This window comes from Podarcis bocagei, assembly GCF_964188305.1.
Source record: "Podarcis bocagei genome assembly, chromosome: 10".
Lineage (NCBI taxonomy): Eukaryota > Metazoa > Chordata > Lepidosauria > Squamata > Lacertidae > Podarcis > Podarcis bocagei.
In genome coordinates, this window is record NC_138135.1 from 70,323,773 (window position 1) to 70,345,737 (window position 21,965).

The following is a 21,965-nucleotide window of genomic DNA, read 5'->3' on the forward strand; positions in this document are numbered from 1 at the left end:
GACTTTAATTAAACCATGTAAACTCCTTTGGAAAATCAAGCCATCTGAATTGTTGACTAGGAAATGTGTCCAAGGAGTTCCACAGATGTGCAATGTATGTTGTTGTTTAATGTGCTATCTGTGTGTTGTGGCTAAAGTAAAAAGGTAAAGGGACCCCTGACCATCAGGTCCAGTCGTGGCCGACTCTGGGGTTGCGGCGCTCATCTCGCTTTACTGGCCGAGGGAGCTGGCATACAGCTTCCGGGTCATGTGGCCAGCATGACTAAGCCGCTTCTGGCAAACCAGAGCAGCGCACAGAAATGCTGTTTACTTTCCCGCCAGAGTGGTACCTATTTATCTACTTGCACTTGGACGTGCTTTCGAACTGCTAGGTTGGCAGGAGCAGGGACCGAGCAACGGGAGCTCACCCCGTTGCGGGGATTCGAACCGCTGACCTTCTGATCGGCCAATCCTAGGCTCTGTGGTTTAACCCACTGCACCACCCACGTCCTGTGGCTAAAGTACTTGTGTTTAAATCCTCACCCGCCCATCAAGCTCCCAGGGTGATTTGGGGACAATCACTACTTCTTATCTGAAGAAGTGTGCATGCACACGAAAGCTCATACCAAGAACTAACTTAGTTGGTCTTTAAGGTGCTACTGGAAGGATTTTTTTTATTTTGACTATGGCAGACCAACACGGCTACCTATCTGTAACTACTTCTGAGCTTAGACTACCTCAGAGTGTTGTTTTAGGATAAGGATAACCCTTGCATATGCTGTCCTTTAGAGTTTAAGTAACAGTCAGATGGAAGCATTGGTTATTACATGAAGGATTGGTTATTATGTGATAGATATTAGACTTCAAATCTTCGTACTTTGTTAATCTTAACGAGGAAGTCATCTGGAGGTTTGGGTTGAAATGTCATCAGTATGCAGATGACACTCAACTTTGCATCTGTTTTCCATCTCCTCATCCTAAAGAGGCAGTTGAACTTCTGGATTGGCACCTTGAGGCAAGTTTGGGTTGGAAACTGAGATTAATCCAGATAAAATAGAAGTGCTGTGGGTGGGGAAAACCCAGATGAAGGCTTGTTATGAGGATCAAATTTGCATTTTAGCAGTGTTGTTGAGCTCAAGGCTACCAGGCAACAGCATAGCTGGGTTGGTTTTTATCAGCTTCAGCTGCCTTGCCTTCCCTTCTCGAGAGAAAATGGGCAGTGTCTCAGTTATCCACACACTAGTGATAGCCAGGCCTGACTACTACAATGTGCTCTGCGTGGGGCAGTGTTAGAAACTGAGATGTTAAAGCTAGGAGCTAAACAGCACCTTAAACCGAGGTTGTGGGTGCAACAATGGAATGTGTAGGCACACTTTTTTCAATATATAACAAGAATACAGTGCTGAAAATGAATGAACTGCAGCTAAAATATTATGGTCATTTTTCAAATGGTCTAGTCCTTCCCCTGCCCACCCCACTAATTAATTCTTAAGAGGGTCTCTTCTCCAGTCTTTGGAGAGTAGCTGGAAGTGGGGACGCAGAAAAAGGTCCTTTCTCCTTTCCACTCTGCAGTTTTAATTGGAAATCTTAGGCTCCTTATGGAACATATTATATCTATATTGGACCAATCCCACTGGTTACAATAGCATTTCCAGACCTAATTTAAAGTGCCGGTGATGAACTTCAAAACCCTGAAGAGTTTGGGACCCAGTTATTTAAAGAACTGTTTAAATCAGCCAACCCATGCCTTAAGATCTGCTTCATAGACCTGCCAACAAAGAAAATTAGGCTGGCAGGCACATGGAATAGGGCCTTTTCGCTGGTGAAGTCAGAGATGCCCATCCCTCAATCCTTACAAGTATTGTGAAGACACAACTTTTTCTCATGGCATTCAGTGGTGAACTGTAACCTGAGATGTCGAAATAGTGTTGTGATCTTGGTTCATATGTTTAAATTACACTGGACTCGCTCGCTTTGCTGGCTTTTATTGGTATTATAAAATAGATGTTTTAAGTGGCTTTGAATTCTGTTTTTATTGGTTATGTTTTGATGTGTATTTTGTAACACAGTTTTGCGAAGAATGTCTATTGAGAAGCAGGTAATGCTTAAACAAAGAAACAAATGAAAACCTTGATGAGTTCCAACCATGGGCAGTCTATGGCAAGCCAGTCATGTGCATCCACTGATAAGCATATTATTATTATTATTATTATTATTATTATTATTATTATTATTCCATTGTAAATAACAACAACAACAACAAAACAACAACAACAACAACAACAACAATAATAATAATAATAATGTTATTTATATCCCGCCCTCTCCAGCCGAAGCCGGGCTCAGAGCAGCTAACAACAGTAAAATGCTACAACATTCTAAAATCATTTCATTATAAAATTAATTCAAATCAGATTAATGGCAACCATCAGGCTAGAGTTCTGTGAGGCTTGCCATTTCAGTGGCTTTTCATCATAGCAGCAATAAATTGGAATTTTATATCTTTTATAAAACACATTATTTAAGAGAGTCACTTTCTCTAACATGAAACCAATGTTAACACAACTGGGAATTTAAAATTAACATAACGCTTAGATAATTTGAGTTTGGACATGGATGGAGCTGAGGAACGAAAGTCTATCGCTGGGTAGCTTCGCTATCATTTAGCAAATGCTTGAGAAACATCTGTAGTGGCATGTCAGAATCTGAATCCTGCCCAAGACAAGCTCACTATAAATGAGGACACATCTGGGAGTCCACAGATGTGGGTTTCCCCCTGGTGCCACTGAGGACTGAAGTGGTCATTATAGTGGGAGTGATCTGAATGAAGTTCTCTCTCTTCACAGACATTCCGGCCTGCAGCAATGTTGGTGGAGCGCTCCACAGATTATGGTCAAACCTGGAAAGTGTTTAGATATTTTGCGCAAGACTGTGCTACTTCTTTCCCTAATATTCCTTCGAGGCCAGCCACCACTGTTGGAGATGTTGTTTGCAACTCAAGATATTCGGATATCGAGCCCTCCACTGAAGGGGAGGTATGCCTGTTCTTTGAGTTCATTTCATCGTAAGGATTTAGTCTTAATGTTGATTTCGGCTTCAGTGGTGTAGCCCTTAGCTATGCATTTCTTATGTAAGAACATATTCCAGTTACCGTATTTTTCTGTGTATAAGACGATATTTTTTCCTTAGAAATAATAGGCAAAAATTGCGGGTTGTATTATACACGGATAGCAGAGGGGGGACAGGCGATTGGTGGCAGCAACCAGCAGGAGATTGGGAGCGGCGACTGGGCGTGTGATTTGTTGCTGCTGCAAGGCCTGTTGGCGATTTGCTGTGGGTGTCAGTTGGGTGTTGATTTTCGGCAGCTAGTGTGCAGACGATTGGTGACCACGGCAATGTGTGTGATTTTCACTGGCGGGCATGCTGTAGAGTGATTGGCGGCTCAATAACTCTGGGCAATCTCCCCCCCCCCAAAAAAACTGCACAACTCTCCCCAATTTTTTTTGTTGCTGTCCCAAAAAATAGGGGTCATCTTATACATGGGGGCATGTTATACACGGAAAAATACGGTAAGTCATTTACTTTTACAATGACAGTATAAATCTTCATTGCATTTCCACAGGTTGTTTTTAAAGCTCTGGATCCCAGCTTTGAAATAGAAGATCCCTACGCCCCATACATCCAAGGTAGTTTGGAGTTTCATAATGCCTTTAAAAATTCTTTTGCTTTCATGCAAAATACTAATGCAGAAATAGCCAAGATCCAGATATTGATGGTCTCGAACTCTGATCTTCCCTGACCGCTGGCTAGGCTGCCAACAACATCTGGAAGATACTACCTTGGCTCCCCCTAAATGTATACTGTCATGGCAGTCTGCTGCCTTCAGCGAAGATTGACATGTTTACATCTATGGTAGAGCTACTATACTTGGGTATTTTTAATGGAAAGGGCCAAAGCTCAGGAGCAAAGGATGCTTTACACTGGGTGTGATGAACCTTTAACCTTCCAGATGTTGCTAAACTACAACTCCCATCATCCCTGGCCATTGGTCATGCTTGCTGCAGCTGATGGGAGTTGTAGTTTAGCAACAAGCGGGCCAAATTTTCCCTACATCTGCTTTACACATAGAAAGTACCAAGTTGAATTTTGTGATGGATCAAGGTAGGGAAGACTGGAGGGCCATGGCCATCTGAACTATTCAATCTTTGACATGATGGGGACGAATGTCTGACTTGGTATATAAGGCAGCATTGTATGTTCACATTGTTAGCAAATTGCATAAATAAAACACAGTTCAGAGAAAAAAAGTAAAACCCCACTTTATTGCACAAAACTGAACAAAAACAGCATAGAACTTGAGGAGAAAGAAGCAGAGAGGTTTTGCCTTTCTCAGTTCAGACCTTGTACATAGCAGGGAAACATCCAATCAGAACATGCGCTAGCTCAGCAAAGCCCATGCCACTCTGCCTGGTTGCTAAGCAACACCCCCGTCTCTACCCTCTAATAACAGAATTAACCCTTTAGTCATACCCTGAATGATCTCTGCTGTTGTGCTTGAATTGCATCAACTCAATGTTCAGGCCAATTAACCAATTATTTCTTGTCCTTGCTCACAGAGCTTATTACCTTAACAAACCTGAGAATAAACTTTACTAAGCTTCACACTCTTGGAGATACTTTACTTGGACAAAAGCGGCATGATCCTCTGGAAAAATACTACTATGCGCTTTACGAGATGATAGTTCGCGGAAGCTGTTTTTGCAATGGTCACGCCAGCTACTGTGGCCCAGTGCAAAATCTGAGGGGTGATGTTTTTCATGAGCCTGGAATGGTACGTCACAAATCTTCTAATTCTTGACACTTTATTAGAGGCAAAAAAAATCCAGCTTCTGTAAGGTACTGCAGAGATATTCCTAAGAGTAATTAGATCATATTTGGCTAATAGCAGGGAAATGCCACAGCTGTAATTATGCGGATATAATGCAGTTAATAGCCAGTGCTGTGTGTAGACTTGAATTGTTTATAGATAAATGCAATAATTCTTAACTTGCCTAGAATAGCTTGTATAAGAAAGAAAGAGCGAGGGAAGTGACCAGTGATTTAAAAATGTAAAAATTATTCCTCTACAAATGCAACCTGCAGCAAAATGTTCCTGCGTGAAGTGCTCCTGTTCATGGTGCCAGCCAGCCAGTCACTAATGCCCTCTCCCAACATATTCCATTCCATTAATTATGTTTTTCTGTTCCCTTCTCTAACACTACCACTAAAAGTAAGGTTGCATGTTGAAAGCCTATTTCTCTACCCCCCCACCCCCTGCCGAATTCTGAACACTATAATTTTACCCCTCACAGAGTTACAGTTCCAGCAACCCATAAAAAACTACAGTGCCCAGAATCCTTTGAGGGAGAAAATGTGCTTTGAATATGGTTTAAAAGCATAGCATGTATGAAGCATAAATCAGCATTCTGTGGGCCCTGATCACTGTTTTGGGGTCATCCCCCAACACCACCATTTTGTACTTCTATAAACCTCAGGGGGGTTTCTCCAACCTTGCTGATAATGACCCTTTTTTGTATGTGTTGATGGTCAGGTCAGATCAGAAGAATCTTTATTTTCATCAGCCACTAGCCATAGCAATAAAGTATAAAAAAAAAATGTACTGAAGATAGAGGTAGAAACTTAACTATACAAAATACATTTTGGAGTTTTACATCAATAAGGTGAGCAGTTCCCCTTTTAGCTGCCAGAACTGAGAGCTGACTGTGATCCAGCAGAGATCTTGGAATTCCCCAATTATCATGCTGCCTATGTGAGTGTAGATTGGACTGATTACCTTCGGAAAAAGTTGCTTTTATAAAAAAGACGATAAAGATTTGGATAAGAAGCAGTGAACAGTTTGTGACAAACATAATCCACAAGGTTCTTCACCCTGGGAAACCTTCCATTTTTGTGGGCGAGAAAAATTGGTGCAAATCCTTGTGGACGTCTGAGAGCACTGCTGCTAAATTGCCAAGATCATGTCGCTTGGATAGATGTCCTTTGCTCAGAAGATGTGTTGTGCAAAACTGGAACACTTCTGGTGAAGCCTATCTGAAGGACCATATCTTTGAGAGAAAAACTCAACAACTTTGGGGTAAAATAATAAAAAAACTCAACTTCAATCCTTAAAAAAGGTCAACAACTTTGGTTGGCCCTCACGGCCCTTCACTTCATCAAATCTGGCCCTCTTTGAAAAAAGTTTGGGCACCACTGAGCTAGTCCAACCCCCTCAATGTAGGCACATGCAGCTGTCCCATTCGGGGATCGAACCTGCAGCCTTGGTGTTCTCAGCACCACTCTCTAACCAACTGAGCTATGCACACCCAGTTGATTTCTGCAGGACATGGACAAGAGACATTTCTGTTGAATCACATCCCAGGAAAGAAAAGCACGGAAGATAACTGTGTGTTTTAAATTTGTTGTTGACATGCTGCAGGTCCATGGGAGCTGCCTCTGCGAGCACAACACAGACGGCTTGTCCTGTGAGAGGTGCAAAGATTTCTACAATGATGCTCCCTGGAGGCCAGCAGAAGGATCGCAGGAAAATGCTTGCCAAAGTACCTCAAAGTGATTTACTTCGTTGTTATCAGTTTTGCGGATAGCAATCGGCCATCGCCGTGCGGTGCTTGGAAGTGCTGTGCATTGATAGGCTGAACTCTCTTTTGAAAGTGCCTTTCCACTTAAGAGCTATCCACGGTTCCTCATGCAAAGTTATTGAAGCTAGAGTAATAATAATAATAATAATAATAATAATAATAAGGCAGTCAGCAGGCAGATAGGGTCTCAGCCTGCGTACCAGATGGAGCTGGTAAACAGCTGCCCTGGGCACAGATTTGACCTGTGCCTCCATGGACAGCTGTGAGTCCAAAATGACTCCCAGGCTGCGCACCTGGTCCTTCAGGGGCACAGTTACCCCATTCAGGACCAGGGAGTCCTCCACACCCGCCCGCCTCCTGTCCCCCAAGAACAGTACTTCTGTCTTGTCAGGATTCAACCTCAATCTGTTAGCCGCCATCCATCCTCCAACTGCCTCCAGACACTCACACAGGACCTTCACCGCCTTCACTGGTTCTGATTTAAAAGAGAGGTAGAGCTGGGTATCATCCGCATACTGATGAACACCCAGCCCAAACCCCCTGATGATCTCTCCCAGCGGCTGCATATAGATGTTGAAAAGCATGGGGGAAGAGGACAGAACCCTGAGGCACCCCACAAGTGAGAGCCCAGGGGTCTGAACACTCATCCCCCCCCCACCACTTTCTGAACACGGCCCAGGAGGAAGGAGCGGAACCACTGTATGACAGTGCCCCCAGCTCCCAGCCCCTCGAGACGGTCCAGAAGGATGTTATGGTCGATGGTAGAATTCAGAGTCTGTTTTTCATATACTTGGATGAACATACCGTTAAGGGATTGGGTTCACGGTGTCCCTATTCCTGTCTACATCATACGTATGCCTCTGTTTTTGTCTTCTGTTTCAGAGTGTGAGTGCAATGGTCATTCTGAAAGCTGCCACTTTGATATGGCTGTGTACCTTTCTAATAACCGCATCAGTGGTGGGGTATGCGAAGATTGTCAGCATAATACCATGGGGCAGCACTGTGATCGCTGCAAGCTTTTCTTTTATCAAGATCCAGAGAGGACAATTTCGGACCCTCGTGCATGTATCCGTAAGTGTGTGACCTTCCCTAGATGATGACCCATAGAGCTGGATTCAGGTCTCAGTTAGTCGAATGCCATTCCTACTGAAAGCAATGATTTACTCGTCCCATTGATCTCGATGGGATCTAAATTCAGTTTGCACAGTCTGGATCCAACTCGTGGCATTTGCTTACAAATCAAGTATTTTATATAAGTGATCCAAGATGCTAAGCAACAGGGGCCCAGACCAGCAAGTTGTACACGAGCTGATTTAGAAAATGTGGGAAATCTGAATAATAATAATAATAATAATAATTTATTATTTATACCCCGCCCATCTGGCTGGGTTTCCCCAGCCACTCTGGGCGGCTTCCCAAAGAATATTAAAATACTATGATACATCAAACATTAAAAGCTTCCCTAAACAGGGCTGCCTTCAGATGTCTTCTAAAAGTCTGGTAGTTGTTGTTCTCTTTGACATTTGGTGGGAGGGCGTTCCACAGGGAGGGCGCCACTACCGAGAAGGCCCTCTGCCTGGTTCCCTGTAACTTGGCTTCTCGTAGCGAGGGAACTGCCAGAAGGCCCTCGGAGCTGGACCTCAGTGTCTGGGCAGAATGATGGAGGTGGAGACGCTCCTTCAGGTATACTGGACCGAGGCCGTTTAGAGCTTTAAAGGTCAGCACCAACACTTTGAATTGTGCTCGGAAACGTACTGGGAGCCAATGTAGGTCTTTCAAGACCGGTGTTATATGGTCTCGGCGGCCGTTCCCAGTCTGAACTAGATTAGGAATGATCAGGCACATATGCAATGGGAAACACCTCTGCTCTTAAAGACCTTTTAAGATGCAGAGTACCAAAAAATGAATTCTGGAAGAAAGACATAGGACATCCCCTCTAGCCATGAGCAGCCAACGCAAGTGGAAAAATTCTAGAGTGGGGCATGGCTCCATCATAACACAGCTTCTTCTGGTTGCCCCATATTTCTAGTGCCGCTTCCTCAGTGGAGAGCCTTTTCTGCCATTTGTGTTACGAAGAGTTGTGATCTTCCAGGGTTCTTTGTTGCACATGGATCCTCCATAAATAGAAAAGGCTCCCTGCTACAGAACACAGGTAAACTGGAAGGAGCTGTGCGATGGGAGAAGCTATAGATGCATTCTCATCCCATCTCTGTACTTGCTCCTTTGTGGCTGTATAGCCTGAATAAGGCTCCTCTTTCCTTAAGACAACAAAGTAGGCCCTAAACATGGCCCATGTATTTCATTCCACACTCAATCTTTTTTTCTGGCAAATTATCCCTGTTTCATCGTATTCATCCTGTTTGGATTTGGAGGTCTGACTCCACAGGAGTATAAAAATGCGTACAATTTGCACTCCTCGCAATTGTGCTGTTTCATATTCTGTTACAGTCAAGGAGTTGACTGCTCTGTAATATTAGTTTCAGACCCTTTCCCTTGTTGTTTAGTCGTTTAGTTGTGTCCGACTCTTCGTGACCCCATGGACCAGAGCACGCCAGGCACTCCTATCTTCCACTGCCTCCCGCAGTTTGGTCAAACTCATGCTGGTAGCTTCAAGAACATTGTCCAACCATCTCGTCCTCTGTTGTCCCCTTCTCCTTGTGCCCTCCATCTTTCCCAGCATCAGGGTCTTTTCCAGGGAGTCTTCTCTTCTCATGAGGTGGCCAAAGTACTGGAGCCTCAGCTTCAGGATCTGTCCTTCCAGTGAGCACTCAGGGCTGATTCCCTCCAGAATGGATAGGTTTGATCTTCTTGTGGGACTCTCAAGAGTCTCATCCAGCACCATAATTCAAATAATTCATAATTCAACCCTTTCCCTAGGCAAACATATATTAAATTTGGGCTTTTCACTAAAAGGGTATAGGGGTGAGCTTAGCCGTATCAAGGCTGACTATTGCAATGACTCGCGAACATTTCTGGCCTGTGAATGCTTCCATTTAACTGCTTTCCACTTACATCTGTGACTGCCTATCTGTCCATAGCTTGTGAATGTGACCCTGAAGGTACATTGTACAATGGGCTGTGCGAGGATCGTACAGACCCATTTCTTGGAACCACTGCTGGCCAATGCCACTGCAAGGAAAACGTCGAAGGAGTTCATTGCGACAAGTGCAAGCCAAACTACTATGGGCTGAGTGGAAGTGATCCTCTGGGCTGTCAACGTATGTTTTTCTTTCTTTCTTTCTCTTCCTCCTCCCCATTAAAGGCTTTGATTATCAGAACACACCTGCCTTAAAACTGTGGCTCAGTCTATATGTCACATGAAGCCATAGTTTGAAACAAACCTTGGTTCAAGGTGCTGGCAAATGCAAGCATGCTGATGAACACTGCTCTAAAGTTCGCGTGGTATTCCTCCCCTGCCTGCTCCTGCAGGAGAAACGCAAACTGCAAGCCCAGGTCAAGGCAATGTGAGAAGCCAGACTCTTGCTCAGTGGCGTAGCGTGGGTTGTCAGCACCCGGGGCAAGGCAAGTAATTTGCGCCCCCTAACCCGTGGATTTGCGCCCCCTAACCCTAACCCCCAGATGTTGCGCCCGGTGCGGCTGGCCCCCCCTGCACCCCCATGCTACGCCACTGCTCTTGCTTGTTTCATTGTGGTGTAGCAGGAGCACCACATGAACACACTAGTATGCAGCTCGTTCGCATTAAACTATGGCTTGCTGCAAACTATGGTTTAACCAGGCCATAATCATTTCATTCGTTCAGTACTGCAACCAAGGGATTGTAGAACTTTTTTTCCCCCTTAAAGCAAACGCTGTATTATAAAACTCAGAGGAAATGAAGGGGGGAAAGGATCTTTTACATCCCCTAGCTGGGCATTTTACCCTAGCTGCCAATTGCAAAAGTGTCAGAAATATATAACAAATGGAAGTCCATTGTATTCCATGGCTTTTTCAAAACTACATATTGTTATGCACACCCGTTTCTTGAGTGGTAAGAGAGGTCAGGTGTTGTGCCAGCACATCCCTTGGGATTTGTGTCCCTGGAATAAAGGTTGCTGGAGGCAGATGGTGTTTTCCGCCTTAGAAGGTTTATTTCTACTGAGGGCTCATCCCCGCTGCCTGTGAAGGGAGCCTCACGGAGATGGTGATTCTTTTGTGTCCTTTCAGCCTGCAGCTGCAACCCTTCAGGAAGCTTGTCTTTCTCTGCTTGCGACCCAGTGACTGGAGAGTGTCTGTGCCAGCGGTTTGCCACTGGGCAACATTGCGAGGAATGCCCTGTAGGTACCTGTGAGAGGTTCGGAGACAGATACTGCAGTATTCTGCATTGACAAAAGTTCCCGTGTGTTTGTCTTTTACCTTTTGAAAAATCTCTTCCGCTGTGGAAGTGATGAAGCAAAGGTCAAAGTGGCAATCCGTGGTATTCAGCTGAGAATTCTTTGTCTTTTACAAATTGCTAAGGAAACAGGGATCAGAGTTAGTGTACTGCCATAGGGAGAACCCAAGAAACATGGCTTGCTGCTAGGTTACAGGCCCAGGAAAAGCCCATATGGGTTTTGGACGTGCCACTTTTGAGAGGGTGGGAGTCCGTTCTAGGACTGAAAGCAGGGAAATTCAACCCAACTCTTTACTTAGCCTGTTTCCATTTTTGAAGCAAGTGCCGCCCACCTGCACCCCTTTCCATGTTAATCTGTTCATACGCTCAATGTTCCTTAGCAGGTGTAGGGGACCTACCATATTTTTCGCTCCGTAAGACGCACCTGACCATAAGACGCACCTAGTTTTTAGAGGAAAACAAGAAAAAAAATTATTCTGAATGAAACAGTGGGTGCGTGATTTTTGTGGTTCATGCTGTGGCCATAGACATGTGCTCTGACGGTGAGTTTGGGGTAGCCCAATGCAAAAATCCTGAGGATCCATGTGGATCTGTGCTTTGTAACCACGTTTTTGCGCCATTGCGGCCCCAGGCAACAGTGGGTGCGTGATTCTTTTGGTGCAGGTTGTAGCCATGGACATGCTATGTGATCTGATGGTGAACTTGGGGTGACCCAATGCAAAAATCCTGAGGATCCATGTGGATCCGTGCTTTGTAACCACGTTTTTGCACCACCGCGGCCCCAGGCAACAATGGGTGCGTGATTTTTTTGGTGCAGGCTGTAGCCATGGACACTCGTGTAAGCGGCTCCTCTTCTCTCCTGCTTTGTCTTTTAAAGCAAGCAGGCTCTCCTTATCTCCCGCCTCCCCGGCTCAGCGAGCTGAAAAGCTTTGCTGCTAGTCAGCCAGCTGAGTGGGGAACGAAGGAGGGAAAGAGAGCACACTCACTTTAAAGCAGCCAACCCGTGTAAGCGGCTCCTCTCCTGCTTGGCTGCTTCAAAGCGAGCGACGGAGGAGGGAAGGAAGGGGAACCATGGATTCTCCTCGCAACTTCAGCAGATCCCCCCCGCCATCCGTAGGCATTCGCTCCATAAGACGCACAGATATTTCCCCTTACTTTTTAGGAGAAAAAAGTGCATCCTATGGAGCGAAAAATACGATATGACTCTCCAGATATTGCTGGACTTCATTTTCCATCTTTCAGCCCTATTGGCCATATTGGCTGAAGCTTATGGAAGTTGGAGCCTGATGAGATCTGAAGTGCCACATGTTCTCCATCCCCGGAGAATGGAATGGAATCAAAAGGTTCAGTAAGTAAAACGGTTTTTAATATCAAATGGGGTTAACTGGTTTCCATTTTTATTTTACTGCAGCAAGGATACTGGGGCCTTGGGAGCAATCTACACGGATGTTCTCCCTGTGGCTGTGACATTGGCGGTGCCCACAATAACTTGTAAGTCTGTGAATTCCCATTTCAAATGCTTCATTTAGCATCTAAGAAATGTTGCGCCACAAACTCCCACTGAAAGTGGTGCAGATTTTTGCCCTTCTTTCCTTTGCCATTAGGGTCATTGGAAATGGCAAGAGTGAATTTATGGATTGGATTCAAGCATCAGTGCAACAGGCTACTAGCTGTATTGGGGAGACTCTACAAACAAAGAAAGAATGAATGTATTGTGATGTATAGCATCTGTCCATGGTTGTGCAGTTTTTGTACTGTTTCGTTTTCCTCTCTTTTCTGCTAGGTGCGCACCTACTAATGGTCAGTGTGAGTGCCTTCCCAACATCGTGGGCCGTCAGTGTTCTGAGCCAGCCCCAGGCTACTTCTTCTTACCTTTGGACTATTATATATATGAAGCCGAAGACTCGATGCCACTCCCAGGATCTTCACCTTTGGTATTTTATTTGGCATTACTTCCCATATTCATATTCATAGAGGACGTGGGTGGCGCTGTGGTCTAAACTACTGTTGGGCTTGTTGATCAGAAGGTCGGCAGTTTGAATGCCTGCGACGGAGTGAGCTCCCATTGCTTGGTCTCTGCTCCTGCCGACCTAGCATTTCGAAAGCACACCAGTGCAAGTAGATAAATAGGTACTGCTCTGGTGGGAAGGTAAATGGCATTTCTGTGCACTGCTCTGGTTTTGGTGTTCTGTTGCGCCAGAAGCGACTTAGTCATGCTGGCCACATGACCCGGAAAAACTGTCTGCAGACAAGCGCTGGCTCCCTCAGCCTGTAAAGCGAGATGAGCGCCCAACCCCAGAGTGATCCGCGACTGGACTTAACTGTCAGGGGTCCTTTCCCTTTCCCTTTCCCATATTCAAAGTGCAGTTGTGGTAATATAGATCAAACCTAAAGAGGGGAGTCAGAGCAGAAACAGAAGTGAGAGGGGAAGAATGAAAGATGTTGATCGAATGGCAGTATATTTTAATTTATGTTATTTACAATATTTATAGACAATGTTACCGCAAAAATCCGTCCGTGTATGGGATGTAGTAAGATGTACTTTTAAGCACAGTTGTGTTTCTGTTAGTTAGTTAGTTAGTTAGTCTCTTTATCTTGTCCAGGGCAACCCAAAGCAACTTACAACCAACCAAAGCGACTTACAACCAACCAAACAGACAGACAGAATGTATCACACAAGATACATTAAAACCAAGGTGAAAGGAAGTACATTAGAAACATCCCACACACTTCTAAATGGTCATAGATAGGTAAAGGCCAAAGACCTGGTTACAGAGGAGAGTTTTTGCCTGATGCCTAAATATAAATGATGTTGCCGCCATGCAAGCCTCCCTGAGGAAAGCGTTCTACAAATGGGGAGCCACTGAAGAAAAGGCCCTGTTCTCATGTTGCCACCCTCCAGACCTTTTGAGGGGGCACATGAATAAGGGCCTGAGAGAATGATCACAGGGTCAATTCACATGGAGGTCCTTAAGGTACTGCAGTCCTGACCATTTAAGGCTTTATGGGTCAATACCAGCTCTTTGAACTGGGCATAAAAACTAATTGGCAGCCAGTGCGGTTGGGCGTTATATGCTCAAATTGCTCAATATGCTCAAATTGTCTTGCCCTGGTGAGCAACCTGCATGCTGGAATCTGGCAGTGGACGGAAGGTAGATCTGGATCTACTGATAAATCTCTGGGTGATTGGCAATAAATAGGCAAGTATTATTTCTTTTCTTTTACTCCCAATTGTTTAACAATAGAAACAGCACAATTATCCACCCAGCACCACTGCCCTAAAGTCATAAAACTTCATAGCTAATCAATAGTTGTGCCCATTTCTTATTTTTCTCTTTTTATTCCCTTCCTTAATTAACATGATTACGGTTTAAAAATTAGAAGTTTGATTTTCTTGGACTTAGATCCCCACCCCAAGTTAAGCAGAGTTCTCTTTGTGTGTAGGATAGTAGTACAAAGTTCCTTGACATGGAGAATAATATATGGTTTAGACTATTAATTATGCAGATTCATTACTTTCCTAGTTGTCCATTGTTTGATTGTGTTTGTGTGTCAACTAAAAAACCAAAGAAAACCAGCATTTTGACACTTAAAACACCTGTTTATAAGGTTCAGCCCACAGCTTTACCATGGTGTGATGTCTATTTTCGGCAACAAGGTTATGATTTCAAAATTGAAAATGGAAAGATCGTATTGAACAGAAACAAGAAACGAGGCATAAGAAAAGCAGCCGTTGGACAGGTAACATGAATGTCCCATTAATTGGTTTGTAAGGGATTTCAAGGAAGGGAAACCCATCTCTTAAAAGTGTGGGGTAGGATCCTTGGAGAACTGTAATATATGTGCCTTATTTGAGTCACTTTGCATTATCTATAGCTTATGGCTTGTGCAAAACAATGAGTAACCTCTTAGGTTATTGGTGAGATGATTTGAGAATTTACTGACGCTTGGTTGGTATGTATAAAGTTCCGCATTCAATCCCTGGATCTCTGGTAGGAGGACTAGGAGCCTGTAGATCTTTTAGTATTGTGAGTCAAGATTGACATTTTTTGATTAGATGGACCATTGGTCTGATTTGTGTACATAATTTTCTCATATTTTGCAGTCTTCATGAATGGGACATTCCTCTAATCCATCCCAATCCTATGCAATTATTCCCCCTCCTCACCAAGAAAGGCTTCAGAATGCTGTTAACATTTCCAAAAGACATAAGACATCTCAAAGAAATGTAATTAATCTGGTCATAATGCACTGACATGTTGGCCTGAAATACTAAGATATCAAGGGTGTAAAGTAAAATTTAAAAAACTATTTATGTTCTGCATAGTTCACACATATTCCTGATTATGTGTTAGTCTGCTGAGATATAAGGAATATTGCTGATAACCTGGATGGAGATAGTAGCCAGGTTTCTGTAACACTCAATGAGTACAGTCATACCTTGTATCCCAAACACCTTGGTACTCGGACGTTTTGGCTCCCGAACGCCGCAAACCCGGAAGTGAGTGTTCCAGTTTGCAAACATCCTTTGGAACCCGAACATCCGCCAGGGCTGCTGCGGCTTCCAATTGGCTGCAAGAGCTTCCTGCAGCCAATCAGAAGCCGTGCCTTGGTTTCCGAACATTTTGAAAGTCGAATGGACTTCCGGAACGGATTCCATTCGACTTCCAAGGTATGAGTATATTTGTGAATGTTATATAGCACTAACTTAACTGTTAGATGCTGGGGTTTTTAAAAAAATGAGTGGTATTTATTTGTGGCTGGATCCACATTGATCTTCTAGAACGTTATATTTAATAATGCTTAAAACGTTTAATGCAGTTTCTCAATGGTGGTGGCTTACTGCTCTGCAACGCCCTCTGGTGTCACGTTTTAATAACATATTTTTAACGTTATAAACTAAGAGTGTAGATCCGCCCTGATTGTAAGTAAGAAAGCCCTAGTGGCCTAACTTCAATTATTCATACTACTGTTGAACTTGAAGCTGGCCTAACTCATCTTCCCTTTTCACAAAGGACTTATGGGACTGGCAGGGACCTTCTACTCAAGAGTAGGCTTTGAAGAGGGGAAATTCAAGAGTTCATGGCTACCCTGGCTAAGGGTGTGTGTTGCTCTACACCTAGCAAGACAGGATTCATTTTGTTTCCTGAATAAATGTGATATTTAAAACGCAAATCTATCCTTTCAGGATTCAATTCTGTTTGGCAGGAACCCTGCTCTGGATGTTGTTATTAGAGAGTCTGTTCCTGGAAAACCTGTGACATGGTCAGGGCCGGGTTTTGCACGAGTTCGGAATGGAGCAGGGTTAAGATTTACAGTCAACAACATCCCTTTCCTGATGGATTTTAATATCATCATTCGCTATGAGCCAGAGGTAATTCTTACACTTTTTCCACGGCGGTTTCAGCTCGTATTCAAATCCTCAAAAAAAGAGCAAAGACTTCAAAGTAAGTCAAAATATGGACCATACGTATTAAAATTGTGTATGTGGAATATATTGAACAAAACCCCACAAAAATTATCCTGATCTTCAAATTTATCTTTGTCGTGTTAATAGTCACCACTACATGACTTTCCCTCATTAGTTTTGTGGTGCGAACATTTCTCAGCGTATGAAAATCGTAGAACTGTAGATGCAGACACTGCATAATGCCCAAATCTTAGGATCTGTGTTTGTATGGATGCCATGTATGTATATTGCAGAAGGGGATTGTCACCGACTATTTATAAGTGCAAATTTCTGGTGGAACAAGAGCATTTATGCAACTCTTGTTGGATTTCCTTGTTCCCTGGTCAATTAAACTCACGATGTTCTTGTTTATAGGCACGGAAAGAATCAAGCATGTTTCAACTTTGTATGAAAACCAACTTATTTTTTTCTTCCCAAACACATAGACTTTAGAAGACTGGATAGCAAGCATTGCTGTAAAGACTTCAGGTTCTAGAGGAAGCGAACACTGTGAGAAAACAGCAGCCCTGCAAGAACCACACTCACTTGCTCTACCATATACATCAAGGTTTGTATATTGCGTGGACAGGCGGAGTCTCCCCAACCCCAGGCAACCCCTGAGCAGAATATTGACTCAAGACAACGTGGTATGGGATTAAAATTGGCCACAACTTTATTAAGTTTCAGATGTAGGGAGACCTTGGCTCAGGCATTGGGCGTTTATCCTTTCCAGTCCCCAGCCGGGGATCTGGGAGACATCAGGGTTATCCAAAATGTGTGGGGATTGGGCTGGCTCTGGAGAACGTCTGTTCAAGCAGAGAGCCCGCCTCCCGTTTCACCGCCGTCACAGGGGAGAGCAATGACTACCTATTGGTGTATGGCCAATGCCTCCCCTCAAACAACCCCTTTAACAAGGAACCCTGGGATCACTGCCGCAAGGGGGGCGTGGGTCACCGCTTCATACCCCCCCCCATTTAGGAAGATAGACTAAAGGATTCCGCCCAAGGCCTGAAATCACCACCCGAGTCCACAAAATCGCGGTCTCGCCGCCAAGACTACCTACACCTGAAAAGGCCCTTTGCCATCCAACATCCATTCCAAAAGGCCATGCCTAATGTTACCTTGCCAACAAAGGTCCGTATAGTTAAAGCTATGGTTTTCCCAGTAGTGATGTATGGAAGTGAGAGCAAGACCATAAAGAAGGCTGATCGCCGAAGAATTGATGCTTTTGAATTATGGTGCTGGAGGAGACTTGAGAGTCCCATGGACTGCAAGAAGATCAAACCTCTCCATTCTGAAGGAAATCAGCCCTGAGTGCTCACTGGAAGGACAGATCCTGAAGCTGAGACTCCAATACTTTGGCCACCTCATGAGAAGAGAAGACTCCCTGGAAAAGACCCTAATGTTGGGAAAGATGGAGGGCACAAGGAGAGGGGGATGACAGAGGACGAGATGGTTGGATAGTGTTCTCGAAGCTACCAGCATGAGTTTGAATAAACTGCGGGAGGCAGTGGAAGACAGAAGTGCCTGGCATGCTCTGGTCCGTGGGGTCACGAAGAGTCGGACACGACTAAAGGACTAAACAACAACAAATGTCGAGTTCCTTCCTATAGATTTGGATGCTGGGATTCTTCAAGATCCAGGGGGGCTACACGCGACCATGCAAAAGGCACCCCCATTTGATGTGGGGAGTGGTCATTACCTGTTTGTTTCTTCAAAGAAGATATATTGGGGGAGAAACCCAAGAAGAGGCCATCCTTTCCCCTTATGTCTTCCAACACTTGGTCATTTCTGTTCTGTTACTGTTCTGTTACTCATGCATACGAATAGCTCCACCAAATGAGCATCATAAAACCTTGGGGGAAAGAATGACAGAATTCTTTAATTTGTTTTGACTTTTCAATTAAACAGAATGGAGCTGCTACCTACTGCTGTATGCTTTGAACCAGGAACAGAATATTTTGTAGATGTCTATTTTTCCAAGTCTTCTGCCTCTGATCCAGGGACCCGCTCATCCATATTGGTTGATTCAGTAAGTATCTGTGCTGCGTAGCAACTTTTATTTTGTGTTTGATCACATTTTCTTGGGACGTTGGTTGGTTCATCCATCTGTCTGCCCGTTCCCTTATTTATATCCTACCTGTCAGGTGGCTAGCAACCGCCATTACAGACATTAATCAATAAAACGGATAGAGCATCGGTGATTTTGTAGGCTGTGTGCCTTTAAGACAGCAGGGAGTGTAAGTGACTAAAGGAAGGCAGACTGGAAAAGGAAGGAGGAAGCAATTCAAGGTTGCTTAGGCCAATAACAACAACTCTAGTGTAAAAATATATTATTAATCCAATTCAGCTGTTAAAAGGGATCCCCCTGCCCTGAACTATACTTCTCTATGCAGTTGTTTAAAACTTCTTTGCTTTTGTCAATTTTGAAGCTTGGACTTATTCCTAGAATCAGTTCAGTGGAAAACTTCTGTGACAAATCTGATTTAGAAGAGTACCAGCAGTATCACTGCATTGAAATAGCTTCAGAAATTGGACCGCATATCCTACCAGAAGCATGTGAAAAACTAATAGCAAGTCTGTCTGCCCGTATTCACAATGGAGCGGTTTGTAAGTATCTATACCACTGGCTGCTTTTTCATGCTGCCAATGTTTTCCAAGGAGAAGCGAAAGTGAAAGTAACTTTTGTTGTTCTGACTTTTTAAAATAAACTTAAAAATTTAAGAGGCACTAAAACTGTTTTCCATGCAATTGAAAGATGTTTGCAAATGGTACAAAATTTCAACAGCCTGTTTCTTGCTGGGTAGGTAGTATATAGCAGAGTTCTGTAATGAACTGGCTTTTGCTTTGACCATTCGCTGTTTCCTTTCACAAAGCATGAGGTTTGCAGTACAAAACAGTACAACACAATTGCAAAGGTTTGGCACCAGTTTGGAGGGAATCAGACAATCTTGGGTTTTGGAGGGATACCTGTGGCCTGTGGTCACTTAGGGATTTACTTTTGGGGGTTTGTGCATGGTTTGTGATACAAAACGATTGCAAAACTTTGCCCCCAGTTTGGAGTGAATCAGACAATGTTTGGTTTGGGGGTGGGAGACCTGTGGCCGCTAGTTTGAGTATCAATCACTCAGTTTGGTGGGAAATACACAATGTGGGGTTTGCAGTACAAAACTATTGCAAAAGTTTGGCGTGAATCGGACAATATTGGGAGTTAGGGGTTAACTTCGGTTTGAATTGCCCATTACTCAGTTTGGAGGGGACAGTGCAAAATGAGTACAAAACTTTGGCACCAGTTTGGAGGGGATCCCAAATTTCAGGGTTCATAGTAAATAAAGCTGAAGTGAGAGGTGGAGGCAGTGTCACAGGCTGGTCTTCAAGGCAAGAGAGGCATCTTCCATCCCTCCCATCCATTAAGGTCACCAGGGGAAGCAGTGCTAAAGATGCCAGCACCTTGCACAGTGAGATCAACATGGAAAAGAAGCAAGATCTTTACAGTATCAGCTTCTGCCTTTGCTTCCTAATCTGATAAAGCTCAGGCATTGGCTGTCCCTACTTGTGAATTGAAGCAAGCCCAAAAGAAAGCACTCCAAAGCATGTGTTTTTAAATACATTTTTACCTTATCTAAGATCAGAACAGCCTTGGCTGGCTTTCCGGCTTTCCTGCTATTTGTTTTTTTTTTAAAATATTCAGGTTTCGTTGTCGGTATTTTACCTTTTGATTTACTACCCTGAAGAAGAGGAGAATGCAAATAATTTAAATTAATAAATGCAGAGTTTGGTTGCAATCATCTGTTTGTATGAGAAAGCATGTTTCTGTTAAAAGCCTGCAGGTGCCATCCACAAGGGTCAATAAACTCTAACTGCGAGAAACTTGAAGGTCAATGTCAATGCAAACCGAATGTCATGGGGCGCTGTTGTGATAAATGCTCAGCCGGAAGCCATAGTTTTGGGTCTCAAGGTTGTCTTTGTAAGTACTGGTTGCCACTTGCTTTCAGTTGTGTGTGTGTGTGTGTGTGTGTGTGTTTTAAATTTTAAGCTATTTAAGAAAAACAATGTTTAAGACATGTGGGCAGACTTTTGTTTTCCTTGAACCTGGGAAACCCAAACTGAAATCTCTTGATGAATGTGAACACTCTGGGTTGTCTTAGGCAAGTCATTATTTCACATCAAACATTCCTCATCTGTAAAATGGGGATAAGGCTGATTGGTCTTGCATTGCCCTCTATGAGAATGGGTATGGACTGTTGATCATATGGTTAACAAAGAGCAAGAGACTTCTATCTATACAGAGATCGTGGTCGTGTCACATTAAGGGCTTTATATTAAGATAACGCAACAATTTGTCATGTAACTGTCATCTCTGCTTCTTTTCCATCAAGCATGTGACTGCCATCCTCAAGGATCCGTGAGTGCTCTGTGTGACCAGGTGACAGGGCAATGTTTATGCCGGCCAGAAACAGATGGCCGACGGTGCAGTCAATGCCTGGCTGGGTATTTTGGATTTCCCCATTGTCGGCCTTGCCCTTGCAATGGCTTTGCGGAACTGTGTGACACACAAACTGGAGCATGTTTGGACTGCAGAGGGTTTACAGCAGGAGCCAACTGTGAAAGGTATGGGTGGGTGGACACTGAGAAGATGCAAATTTAATGCACATCTTTAAGTGGCAAGGATAGAAAATAGCAGAGATGGGGGTTTTGGTTGGGGGGCAAATAATTTTTATGGGTGGACTTGATGGCCATAGGGGTACAGACCAACTTCACATTCCCCACAATGGCTTTTGTGCTGCTGTTGTGCATGCACACATTTATTTTTTATGTGTAAATGCACACACACATTTTTATTTATTTATTGAATTTATGTGCCGCCCTATACCCAGAGGTCTCAGGGCATTTCACAGAACAAGATCAACATATAAAACCACAATATGTATAATCAAAATCAAAACAGCAACCTAATAACAACTTCAAAAGAGCCACGTTTTAAAAGGGCATAGGATTTCAATCAGATCAACCAAAGGCCTGGTTAAAAAGGAACGTTTTTGCCTGGTGCCTAAAGGTGTCTAATGAAGGCGCCAGGCGAAATTCCCTGGGGAGAGCATTCCACAGACGGGGAGCCACTGCAGAGAAGGCCCTGTTCTCGTGTTGCCACCCTCCGGACCTCTCGAGGAGGAGACACACAAAGAAGGGCCTCAGAAGATGATCTCAGGCTCCGGGTGGGTTCATATGGAAAGAGGCGGTTCTTGGGGTATTGCTGTCCTGAGCCATTTAAGGCTTTATAGTTCAAAACCAGCACTTTGAATTGGGCCCAGAAACTAATTGGTAGCCAGTGCAGTTGGACCAGGATCGATGTAATATGCTGAAACCGTCTTGCTCCAGTGAGCAACCTGGCCGCTGAATTCTGCAGCAGCTGAAGTTTCTGAACCATCTTCAGAGGCAGCCCTACGTATAACACATTGCAGTAATCTAACCTTGAGGTTCCCAGAGCATAGACAACAGGAGTTAGACTATCCCTGCCCAGATAGGGGCGTAGCTGAGCCACATGCTCACACATAGGCAGTGGGTCCACTCCATC

General features: G+C 44.0%; 1 protein-coding gene across 3 annotated transcripts in view; it reads left to right on the forward strand.

Moving 5' to 3' along the window:
- LAMB4 (laminin subunit beta 4) overlaps positions 1 to 21,965 on the forward strand; it is a 64,563-nt gene that overhangs the window by 18,410 nt on the left and 24,188 nt on the right. For 2 of the 3 annotated variants that reach the window (XM_081211388.1, XM_081211387.1), the window contains exons 6-21: positions 2,826 to 3,014; positions 3,602 to 3,665; positions 4,596 to 4,810; positions 6,455 to 6,575; positions 7,497 to 7,685; positions 9,653 to 9,832; positions 10,779 to 10,888; positions 12,356 to 12,435; positions 12,728 to 12,878; positions 14,554 to 14,685; positions 16,133 to 16,318; positions 16,840 to 16,961; positions 18,305 to 18,425; positions 18,826 to 19,003; positions 20,217 to 20,360; positions 20,773 to 21,004. In XM_081211388.1, the coding sequence (XP_081067514.1) occupies positions 2,826 to 3,014; positions 3,602 to 3,665; positions 4,596 to 4,810; positions 6,455 to 6,575; positions 7,497 to 7,685; positions 9,653 to 9,832; positions 10,779 to 10,888; positions 12,356 to 12,435; positions 12,728 to 12,878; positions 14,554 to 14,685; positions 16,133 to 16,318; positions 16,840 to 16,961; positions 18,305 to 18,425; positions 18,826 to 19,003; positions 20,217 to 20,360; positions 20,773 to 21,004 (2,414 nt within the window). Of the gene's footprint in view, positions 1 to 2,825; positions 3,015 to 3,601; positions 3,666 to 4,595; positions 4,811 to 6,454; positions 6,586 to 7,496; positions 7,686 to 9,652; positions 9,833 to 10,778; positions 10,889 to 12,355; positions 12,436 to 12,727; positions 12,879 to 14,553; positions 14,686 to 16,132; positions 16,319 to 16,839; positions 16,962 to 18,304; positions 18,426 to 18,825; positions 19,004 to 20,216; positions 20,361 to 20,772; positions 21,005 to 21,965 lie in introns of those variants that run through there. The other variant, XM_081211389.1, reaches the window with a different exon arrangement.